The sequence below is a fragment of the Mytilus edulis genome, chromosome 7, assembly GCF_963676685.1.
Source record: "Mytilus edulis chromosome 7, xbMytEdul2.2, whole genome shotgun sequence".
NCBI lineage: Eukaryota > Metazoa > Mollusca > Bivalvia > Mytilida > Mytilidae > Mytilus > Mytilus edulis.
In genome coordinates, this window is record NC_092350.1 from 50,538,915 (window position 1) to 50,551,348 (window position 12,434).

A 12,434-nucleotide genomic window follows, 5' to 3' on the forward strand; every position below is an offset into this window, starting at 1 on the left:
ATTATTTATTATATCTTTAGTTTTGATACAATTGAGGTTTGAAAAATTCGTACAAAAATGGCTACAGAAGGGTACATAAACCTTAAAAATGACAAAATGAGTAGAATTTATCTAACATAAAAAAATATAAATAAAATCAAGTTTTTGAAATTTTAAACATATATGATAGATAAATTACCGTTAACTAATTGTAAAACTGTGAATTACAATGACGTATATTTTCAAGTTAAAGATAGTACAAAAATTCATACTTAGTCTTTAACTATTTATTTTTTTGGTGCACTCGATTCGGTTCTTACGTCACCAGCACGTGTTATTATAGTGTTGTTCTATAGCTTTTATTAGCCTTGTGGAGAAATCATGGGTAAGTAAAACTTATGTACTGTCCTATTTTCAACAATTTATTCATTTTTAACTCATTAACCTAAAATTACATTGACAAAGTAACCCGCTATAAGATAAGATAAGAAAAATTAAATTTTTCCAAATTAGGTCCCCAGGGGGGCATATACACATAACATATATAATTCATTAATTGACACAACATACTAAATTTTACATTACATTATAAAATAAACTATTGAAATAAAGTAATACAGGTATTATTTGTTAAATAAAAAAGTATTTAAGAGTCGTACTCCAGAGATGCAGCAAACATTTTATTTTATTTTATATATTTAGTTCGGATTTCTTTCAATTCATCACAACAGAAAATAAAATTTATTTCATTCCCGACTACTTGTATACGAATGCACGATCTGTTTCATCCCTTTATTCCTTAGTATATATATATCAGCCCAACATCCCGTCTCATCCCTTCCCCCTTAGTATATCAGCTCAACATCCCGTCTCTATTGGAAATGTAAAATTGCTTGTTCTCAATTTTGCAGAATTAGCTTATACTTACATAATATAAAAGTGAACTCTTCCAGTCTGTTGTCTTTTGTATAATTTGATCGTGCAACCTCTTGTCTTAGGGAGCTACCATTTGATTTTTTTTGGGGGGGAGGGGGGGGGGGGGGGTAAGTTTGAAATTTGTAAAAAAAAAATGCAGGTCAGGAGATTTGAGTAAAATAAAGGTTGGATGAGACACTTTTCCTCCTAAAATAAGGGCAGGTCAGGAGATTTAATATAGAAAAAGGCAGAATGTGACATATTCCCCACTAAAATAAGGGCACTCCATGATGACAATTTATATTAAAAAAAAATCAAGATTAAATTTTTAAAAAGGCAGGTCAGAATAAAGCGAATAATGAAAAGATATGACAGAGTTTACAACTAAAATCAAAATGCAAGACATATATATACGGATTTAATATAATTTACCAAAAGCATGTTTCTATTGCCATTTTCACATAATTTGAAAAGTAATTTGTACATTTTACAAGACAACATCTCTGCATTTCCGACTAGCTTTTTTTTCTTCACGAAACACAGTATTCTAAGATTTTATATGTATTTCTAAAGGGTATCACCCAAGTTCGCCATATGCATATGTAGTAGGTGGTTTTCTATGCGTTAATGAATAACACCAACAAGAGCTAAAGGTTCTGATGCTTTATTGTACCAGTATGTAAATAACAAGTCACTTGTGGAGTGAGTTGTACTGATACGATTAACGGCACATCATATAAACATCACACAATCATGTGCTTTACATAATTACATTACATGGAGTCAGTATTCTACAATAATGTTGTCCAAAATATATAAGGTTTACAGGTAAACTATGTGGTCAAGATAAACAGACATAAATTCAATGGACTGTCATGGCTATCGTCCCGTGGAAAAGTACAGGTACAAAACAAAGGAAATTAAACTTGACCGCGAAATATAAACAGCCAATCAGATACAATGATTCAAGTAAATCCCTAATGAATATTCATAAAATAACGTGAATATTACTATACATAAAAGTAAGGTTTGCAAGTAATAATTTAAACTGAATATACAATATTCAAAATATGTAATTAAGCTTTTATAATTAATATAGTAATTAAATAGATGATTTTTACAATATACAAAATGATCATAAAAATCACTCTGCTACATTCTCCCCGCTGTAGGAAAATGACTTCCACGGCATTCTCGTCTGTTTCCCCCTTCACTGAAGGTTGACGTCCTCGGCAAGCCATTAACCAGTTCGCATGATGTCAAGGATGGTTCTTGACAACTCCATCTCTAAGCCTTTAAATCTTCCTTTTCTTGCTTCAGACTCCAACCAGTGAATCCTCATTAACCAATCCGGCTGTTGGATAGTAGTAGCCTGCTTGGATAAAACATAGTCATCCAGGTATTTCGGTGGTTTCCTTTCTCTCTGAGGTCTAGTTGCTACTGGTGGGTCTCGTGGTGGTGTCGGTAGTATACGTCTCCTTCGAATTCGTGGTTGTTGTTCCGGAGCTATGGTGGGTTCATCTGCCTCTTCATGTGATAAGTCTGTTGGCGCACTCTCATCTCGATCAATAGAAGTGTTTTCTTCAGTAGTCTGAGCAGTCGCTTCTTCAGGTTCCTCATCACTCACAGGGTTTGGTTCTGCAGCTGTATTAATGTCCACAGGAAGAGCGTCCACTCCTAAACCAGTTCCCTGCTGATCACTACTCTCAGCTCCATCATGGCCGTCACCAGTGAAACCAAGAGTTCCTTCTTCTTGTAGGTCCACAACTGGTACATCACTGTTAGTGTTGTCCTGTGTATCCTGATCAAGTATATAATATCCATACTCCTGCTCCGACTCCTCATCTGATACTTCATCAGTGGTCCTGTTCTCACTGTTCCCTTCAGATTTCGTCGGTTCCTCGGGCTGCTTCTTTCTTCTTTGCCTGGGCGCAGGACGTTTCTACGTGGGCGCCATGTAGTCTTGTTTCGTGGCAAATTAATACACCAAGACAATATATAGTTATGGATTCTTTATTTCGTTATATATTGTTATCCAAAATAAACACCCTGTAATAACAATACATTATATTAATGGATGTAATATAATTAAGTAACTATATAAAAGGTTTAAAACATTATGTTAACAATTATGAACAAGGAAACTGTTTACTTTTCCAAGCATTTAAATAATAAAAGAATACTATATAATTTCATTCAGTCGGAAATAGTGATCTCCAATTCTATTGTCTCATGAATACATCTAAATACCAAATCTAATCATAATGCATATGTCGATGCATTAGTAATACATTATAACAGTAATGAAATGAACTGTTAAATACCAAATTTAAATAAGCATATTTAAAAATAACATATACATGCAAAGCAAGAACATACGTGCAAACAAAGCATAAAGCACTTTCTAAAGCAGACAATACAATAAGCAAAACGCACATAGATTCAACATAACAAAACCTACCTCACAGGTATTTGTGAAGGCTTGAATACAATAAAAGTACAATCACATCAGGTTGATGCCGACATGGTGGGTCATCAATATGGAATATACCTGCAGTACAAATATTAAATTCATAACTAACCTAATCTGCATATCAAAATAAGATAGTTATTATCTTTATCAATTTATGACTTTAAAAAGGACGTGAAGGGGGAAACAGACGAGAATGCCGTGGAAGTCATTTTCCTACAGCGGGGAGAATGTAGCAGAGTGATTTTTATGATCATTTTGTATATTGTAAAAATCATCTATTTAATTACTATATTAATTATAAAAGCTTAATTACATATTTTGAATATTGTATATTCAGTTTAAATTATTACTTGCAAACCTTACTTTTATGTATAGTAATATTCACGTTATTTTATGAATATTCATTAGGGATTTACTTGAATCATTGTATCTGATTGGCTGTTTATATTTCGCGGTCAAGTTTAATTTCCTTTGTTTTGTACCTGTACTTTTCCACGGGACGATAGCCATGACAGTCCATTGAATTTATGTCTGTTTATCTTGACCACATAGTTTACCTGTAAACCTTATATATTTTGGACAACATTATTGTAGAATACTGTAAGTTACTTCTTTATTAACATTATTTATATTTTTTACGTAAATGATATTCTAGTAAAGTTTCTATTTGTTTTGTAACGTTCTCCTCATATCGCATGTATGTAACACAAGTACACGAGATGTAATCGATAGTATTTTATTAAGTTATAAGTATATGATTTTATAATCTTTGGTCATATATGGTGAACGTTCTAACTGTTCTTTTCGTGGCTTTCGATGTTCATCAACCCAGTATATCCAATCTTTAAGGTAAGTATCTTGCTTCTGTTGCATCTTGATGTTAACTAGGTGTTGTGATGGTAAGTATGGATCATCAGTGGCTTTAGGTGTTGTCATCGATAACGTCTGAACATATGGTTGTGCATGCTGTAACTGACAAATTGCTTTCACAGAATCTGTACTAATGTTGGAGGTGTTGGTACGACCAAGTAGTTCTGGAAGTCTGGAAAGTGCATCTGCATCAGCGTTGTTGGCACCAGGTCGATAGACGATGTTAAAGTTGTAAGATGACAAACTAGCTATCCAACGATGACCAGTGGCGTCTAGCTTTGCTGTTGTTAAGACGTAAGTAAGTGGGTTGTTGTCTGTAACCACGGTAAATGTGTTGCCATAAAGGTAATCATGAAACTTCTCTGTTACTGACCATTTCAGAGCAAGGAATTCTAACTTGTGGACTGGGTAGTTCCTCTCAGTCTTGCTAAGTCCTCTGCTGGCATAAGCTATGGCTCTTTTCTTTCCTTCTTGTGATTGGTAAAGTATTGATCCAAGACCAAGCATAGATGCGTCTGTATGTAGTTCAAAAGGTTCCTTGTAACGTGGATAACCAAGAACAGGTGGCATCGCAAGTTGACTTTTGAGCTTCTGGAAGGCATCTTCTTGTGGCTTGTCCCAAACCCATGATGTAACTGTTGGCTTCTTAAGTTTTCGTTTACTATACTTCTTTGGTGCAGGCATCAAGTCTGTGAGCGGTCTTGCTATCTTGGAGAAATCTTTGACAAACTTGCGGTAATAGCCGACAAAACCAAGGAAGCGACGTACCTCTTCTGGCGTTGTTGGTCGAGGCCAGTTGATAACTTTCTCTAATTTATCTGGATCAGGTGAAATACCATCTTTAGAGACAATGTGACCGATGTACTTAACTTTGTCTTTGAAGAATGCACATTTCTTTGGCGAAAGCTTCAACTGTCATGGCTATCGTCCCGTGGAAAAAAAAGTACAGATACAAAACAAAGGAAATTAAACTTGACCGCGAAATATTAACAGCCAATCAAATACAATGATTCAAGTAAATCCCTAATGAATATTCATAAAATAACGTGAATATTACTATACATAAAAGTAAGGTTTGCAAGTAATAATTTAAACTGAATATACAATATTCAAAATATGTAATTAAATAGATGATTTTTACAATATATAAAATGATCATAAAAATCACTCTGCTACATTCTCCCCGATGTAGGAAAATGACTTCCACGTCATTCCGGTCTGTTTCCCCCTTCACTGAAGGTTGACGTCCTCGGCAAGCCATTAACCAGTTCGCATGATGTCGAGTATGGTTCTTGACAACTCAATCTCTAAACCTTTAAATCTTCCTTTTCTTGCTTCAGACTCCAACCAGTGAATCCTCATTAACCAATCAGGCTGTTGAATAGTAGTAGCCTGCTTGGATACAACATAGTCCTCCAGGTATTTCGGTGGTTTCCTTTCTCTCTGAGGTCTAGTTGCTACTGGTGGGTCTCGTGGTGGTGTCGGTAATATACGTCTTCTTCTTTGTTGTTGTTCCGGAGCTATGGTGGGTTCATCTGCCTCTTCATGTGATAAGTCTGTTGGCGCACTCTCATCTCGATCAATAGAAGTGTTTTCTTCAGTAGTCTGAGCAGTCGCTTCTTCAGGTTCCTCATCACTCACAGGGTTTGGTTCTGCAGCTGTAATAATGTCCACAGGAAGAGCGTCCCCTCCTAAACCAGTTCCCTGCTGATCACTACTCTCAGCTCCATCATGGCCGTCACCAGTGAAACCAAGAGTTCCTTCTTCTTGTAGGTCCACAACTGGTACATCACTGTTAGTGTTGTCCTGTGTATCCTGTTCAAGTATCATATATCCATACTCCTGCTCCGACTCCTCATCTGATACTTCATCAGTGGTCCTGTTCTCACTGTTCCCTTCAGATTTCGTCGGTTCCTCGGGCTGCTTCTTTCTTCTTTGCCTGGGCGCAGGACGTTTCTTTTCTTTCTCAATATTATCTTTGGGCAGATCTCCAATAGGCAAGAACAGATTTCTATGTAGAGTCCTCTTTCTTCCTTCTTTATTTTCTTTCTGAACCACGTATACTGGTATTCCACAATTAGGCTGACTAATTATACAGTACGGGTCATCTTCCCACCTATCTGCTAACTTGTGTTTTCCATCAAAAGCTAGAGTCTTGACTAAAACTCTATCTCCCGGTTTCAGCACAGCTCCTTTTACTTTTTGGTCGTAGTGTGTCTTCTGTCGTTTCTGGGCAGCAAAGATGTTTCTTGTTGCTGTGTCATATGCCTTACGAAGTCTTTCTTGCATTTCTTCTGCATACTTAGTTGTAGTAATGGGTTCAGCTTCATCTCCAATTCCAAAAGCGATGTCGATAGGTAACTTTGGTTGTCTTCCGAACATCAGGAAGTAAGGTGAGAATCCAGTTGATGTTTGACGAGTGCAATTATAAGCATGAACAAGACCAGCAACATGCGACTTCCAATCTTTCTTCTGGACGTTCTCTAATGTTCCAAGCATACCAAGTAATGTCCTGTTGAAACGTTCAGTGATGCCATTACCCATTGGATGATACGGTGTTGTTCTTGACTTAGTCATACCAGTGATGTTGCATAATTCCTTAATTATTTTGGATCCAAAGTTGGCACCTTGATCGGAGTGAATTCTTTCTGGCAAACCATAGTGGACGACAAAGTTGTTGAAGAATGCGTCTGCAGTTGTTTTTGCTGTCTGGTTTCTTGTTGGTATTGCCAATGCATATCGAGTGAAGTGGTCTGTTATTACAAGTATGTTCTCAAATCCACCTGTAGATCTTTCAAGTGAGAGATAGTCCATACATACTAACTCCAGTGGTTGTGTTGTCTCGATACTAATGAGTGGTGCTCTGTGACTTGCAGGTTGCTTTCGTCGAATACATCTGTCGCAATTCGATATCCAGTTGTCAATATCTCTATTCATTCCAAACCAAACAAAACGATCTCTAATCAATGATACTGTTTTGTCTCTGCCTTGATGTCCCATCTCATCATGTAATGATGTTAGTACTTTGGAAATGCAGACTTCAGGTAGTACAAGTTGTTTATGTTGTTCCCCGTTATCGTGTATAATACGGTAGAGTACACCATCAACCATTTTCAATTTGTCGTAGTTGTTAATAAACCAAGTGTTCCATGGTGAACGTTCTAACTGTTCTTTTCGTGGCTTTCGATGTTCATCAACCCAGTATATCCAATCTTTAAGGTAAGTATCTTGCTTCTGTTGCATCTTGATGTTAACTAGGTGTTGTGATGGTAAGTATGGATCATCAGTGGCTTTAGGTGTTGTCATCGATAACGTCTGAACATATGGTTGTGCATGCTGTAACTGACAAATTGCTTTCACAGAATCTGTACTAATGTTGGAGGTGTTGGTACGACCAAGTAGTTCTGGAAGTCTGGAAAGTGCATCTGCATCAGCGTTGTTGGCACCAGGTCGATAGACGATGTTAAAGTTGTAAGATGACAAACTAGCTATCCAACGATGACCAGTGGCGTCTAGCTTTGCTGTTGTTAAGACGTAAGTAAGTGGGTTGTTGTCTGTAACCACGGTAAATGTGTTGCCATAAAGGTAATCATGAAACTTCTCTGTTACTGACCATTTCAGAGCAAGGAATTCTAACTTGTGGACTGGGTAGTTCCTCTCAGTCTTGCTAAGTCCTCTGCTGGCATAAGCTATGGCTCTTTTCTTTCCTTCTTGTGATTGGTAAAGTATTGATCCAAGACCAAGCATAGATGCGTCTGTATGTAGTTCAAAAGGTTCCTTGTAACGTGGATAACCAAGAACAGGTGGCATCGCAAGTTGACTTTTGAGCTTCTGGAAGGCATCTTCTTGTGGCTTGTCCCAAACCCATGATGTAACTGTTGGCTTCTTAAGTTTTCGTTTACTATACTTCTTTGGTGCAGGCATCAAGTCTGTGAGCGGTCTTGCTATCTTGGAGAAATCTTTGACAAACTTGCGGTAATAGCCGACAAAACCAAGGAAGCGACGTACCTCTTCTGGCGTTGTTGGTCGAGGCCAGTTGATAACTTTCTCTAATTTATCTGGATCAGGTGAAATACCATCTTTAGAGACAATGTGACCGATGTACTTAACTTTGTCTTTGAAGAATGCACATTTCTTTGGCGAAAGCTTCAACTGTCATGGCTATCGTCCCGTGGAAAAAAAAGTACAGATACAAAACAAAGGAAATTAAACTTGACCGCGAAATATTAACAGCCAATCAAATACAATGATTCAAGTAAATCCCTAATGAATATTCATAAAATAACGTGAATATTACTATACATAAAAGTAAGGTTTGCAAGTAATAATTTAAACTGAATATACAATATTCAAAATATGTAATTAAATAGATGATTTTTACAATATATAAAATGATCATAAAAATCACTCTGCTACATTCTCCCCGATGTAGGAAAATGACTTCCACGTCATTCCGGTCTGTTTCCCCCTTCACTGAAGGTTGACGTCCTCGGCAAGCCATTAACCAGTTCGCATGATGTCGAGTATGGTTCTTGACAACTCAATCTCTAAAAAGTTTTTATTTTCAAACCCCAAATCTCAGAAGAATATGTCAATATAGGAGACACTTATACCGTCAATATAGGAGACACTTATACCGTCAATATAGGAGACACTTATACCGTCAATATAGGAGACGCTTATACCGTCAATATAGGAGACACTTGTACCATAAAAAGTTTTAGTTGTAAATCTTTTATAGGTATACTAATACATTACAAATTTCCGTATACAACGAATATGATATAGATTTCGCCACTGCATCAAGTTTAAAATGATATTTATCTGTTGAGAGGAACTGATAAAGTATCTTCATTCTAATGGAAAAGTATTGACCTGTTCACCTCAGCACTATTTATGTCTTTTTTCTGAGGAAAAAGTAACTGGATTTCCCTTCATAAATTTAAGGGACTGAGTATTTCACTCTTTATTCTCGGGAGAAAATATATCCTTGTAAATTCTTTCTGAATTTGTCTTAACCGCAAAACTAAGGGACATATGATACATACCTGTATATTCTCAGTGAAACGGACTGGCTATTACAGGTAACCTCTATATTCGATGGGGAAAGTATTTTCCTGCTTTATATCTTAGAGACTGAATATTTCCCTCTAAATTCGCTGGGGCAAGTATAATTGTATGGCATATCTTAAAGGGACTGATTATTTGCCTTTTATTCGCTGGGGAAAGTATAATTGTATGGCATATATATTAGGGACTGATTATTTGCCTTTTATTCGCTGGGGAAAGTATAATTGTATGGCATATCTTAGGGACTGACTATTTTCCTCTATATTCGCTGGGAAAAGTATTTACCTAAATATCTTATGGACTGATTATTTACCTCTTTCGCCATCTTGGAGTGTAAAAAACAGAGAACCTAAGGTCCAAATGTTTAATCAAATTAACAAAATTTGATACAATAATGCAGATAACTAATATGAATGCTCATTTAAGATAACAAAGTTATAAGATTATAACTTATAAATATTAATAATTTTAATTAGTGTAGATTATTTTTGCTTGATTTTTAATGTTTTTAAAAGGGCATTTTCAGGGGAGGTAATTCTGAAATAGTACATTTTCAGAAGGAACCTACATGGAATTTTGCTATTTTGTATTTTAGCCGGAAAAAACGTACTGTGCCTATTTTCTTTTAATATTCTCAAAGAGAAAAACAAAAATATTCTAAAATTTATTTGAAATCAATTTATAATATAAAAAAAATAAGATGTGGCATGATGGCAAACTGATGAGACAACTCTTCACAAGAGACCAACATGACACAGAAATTAACAACTATACCGTAGGTCACCGTACGGCCTTCAACAATGAGCATAGTCAGCTATAAAAGGCCCTGAAATGACAATGTAAAACAATTCAAACGAGAAAACTTAATCTATTTTACCGATTATTTGGTGTGTTTTTATTATTAGTTTAGTTAAGTTCAATATTGACTCGACTTTGTACTCTTTATTGTACCGAGTTTGAAGTCACATGGTTGTCACATGGCAGTATTGAAGCAAAAATATTACGAAATAAGTAAATTAAATTTTATATTTTCACCGGATTTTTCTCAACCAATAGCCTATTTTAATATTACCGACTTTTGATTCTGGAATTTATAAATTTTTTCTACACGTTACCTTCTTTGTGGTAGCACATCCTAGTACTTGGCCAAGCAAGATAAACTATACAAGATATTTTATATAATTTATAAGATATATCTTATGTAGTTTATGAAATACCTCATATAATTTATAAAGATATCTTATATAGTTTTTTGAGATATCTTATATTTTAAACCATATGAAATATTTTATGAACTATGTGAGGTGTCTTATAAAGTATATAGGATATCTTATAAAGTATATGATATATATGAGAAACAAATTTGGTTGATTATATAGGGAATCACTGAAGCGTGACGGGAGCGGGCCCCCTCTTAGGCAGTCAGTGGGCCCCCATTTATGAAAATTTCTAGATCCGCCACTGCAATTGTCTCAGAATTGTTTATCCTATATACCATAATATTAAGGTATATTAGGGGGGGGGGGGATCTGATGCAAGAGCCTGTGCGTATATGGTTCAACATTCTAGTTTCACATGAAAATGCAGAATGTATTTGCAGACTGAAATATTTTTATTTGGAATAATTTATTTTGATTTACTTGATTGTGCTGTTTCTGATTATATTATATATTTTCTTTCAGATTGCAATTGTGCAAGTCTTTTTCAAAAAAGATATATTTTTTGTATCTTTGCAACATTTTGGATTTTACGTGCCGTAGTAGACGATGCCATTCTAGTAGTACTTAAGACACCAATATTTCAACAAGTGATACCAAGGAGTGAAAATAAAAGCAATTATTTATTACTTTGGTATGCACCACCATTTTGGGCTCGAAACGATATGATTAAACCTCAGAAAGGATTGAAAAATTGTGTATTCAAAAATTGTGATATATTATTTGACAAGAGTTTGATAAATAAAAGCGATGTTTTGTTATTTCATCAGGCTGATCTGAAAACATATCCGCCATTTAGAACTGAAAATCAAATGTGGATATACATGACGTTAGAGTCTCCAGTACACATGCGCAAGGTCAATAGAAACCAACCGTGGAATGATGCATTCAACTGGACAATGAGCTATCGAAAAGATTCGGACATATTTACCCCCTATGCAAAATTGTCTAAAAGATTAACGCCTCTAAAAAAGAATTACACAGATATCTTTAAAAAGAAATCAAAGGACGTGGCTTGGATAGTTAGTAATTGTCTTGCACATTCAAAAAGGACGAGGTACGTGCAAATGATGAAGAAATATATCAATGTAGACATATTTGGAAACTGTGGAAAACCGTGCACCAGAACGGGCGATAACTGCATGAAAGAATTAAGTAGACACTATAAATTCTATCTTTCATTCGAAAATTCTTTGTGTGAAGATTATGTAACAGAAAAGGCATTCAAATTGTACAAGGACGATTTCAATATAGTTCCTGTAATAAGGGGAGCTCCTAATATTAAGGATATTTTACCAAATGATACCTTTATTTCTACCTCGGATTTTAATTCTACAAAAGTATTAGCTCTTTATCTCAGGGATGTAGCACTGAATAAAACCAAATATTTATCCTATCTTCAAGCTAAAGACAGGTATACGACCTATTCGATCCTCGACTCGCATGTAATAGAAGAGGGAGCATGCGCATTGTGTAAATTATTGAATAGTGATAACAAAAGAAAAGGTACTGTAAATGTAACCCAATGGGCGTTGAAGAAAAAATGCACCAGTCCTGTTGATATAACTTAATGATAATATACTCTATTGAAAATAAATAATTAATAAACAAAAACTGATTGAAGACTTTTCAAAAGATATACAAAATAGTTTATGATTCATATTGTAGTAGACACACGTCGTCAATGTATTTAAAAACAACAATTGCATAGAAGAAAAACATCTCATTACCCGGGAAGTCGGCCTTTTATTCAAACTAATATGTCACGATTGTTCGGATTATTAGGTCTTGTCTCTTTTCTGTGGAAGGACCTATTGATTTTGTTCTGATTATGGTCTTTTTTTCTTCCTCCGCCACTTTTATTTCTTGTGTGTAAATTTTCTTTCGCAATTAAAAGATGTATTTAATCA

The 12,434-nt window shown here is 35.3% G+C and overlaps 1 protein-coding gene across 1 annotated transcript; it reads left to right on the forward strand.

Moving 5' to 3' along the window:
* Nucleotides 1–291: 291 nt before the first annotated feature.
* LOC139481724 (4-galactosyl-N-acetylglucosaminide 3-alpha-L-fucosyltransferase FUT5-like) lies at nt 292–12,434 on the forward strand. Its single transcript, XM_071265212.1, has 2 exons — nt 292–364; nt 10,990–12,434. The coding sequence occupies exons 1-2, from the start codon at nt 361–363 to the stop codon at nt 12,093–12,095; spliced, it is 1,110 nt and encodes a 369-aa protein (XP_071121313.1). The 5' UTR covers nt 292–360; the 3' UTR covers nt 12,096–12,434.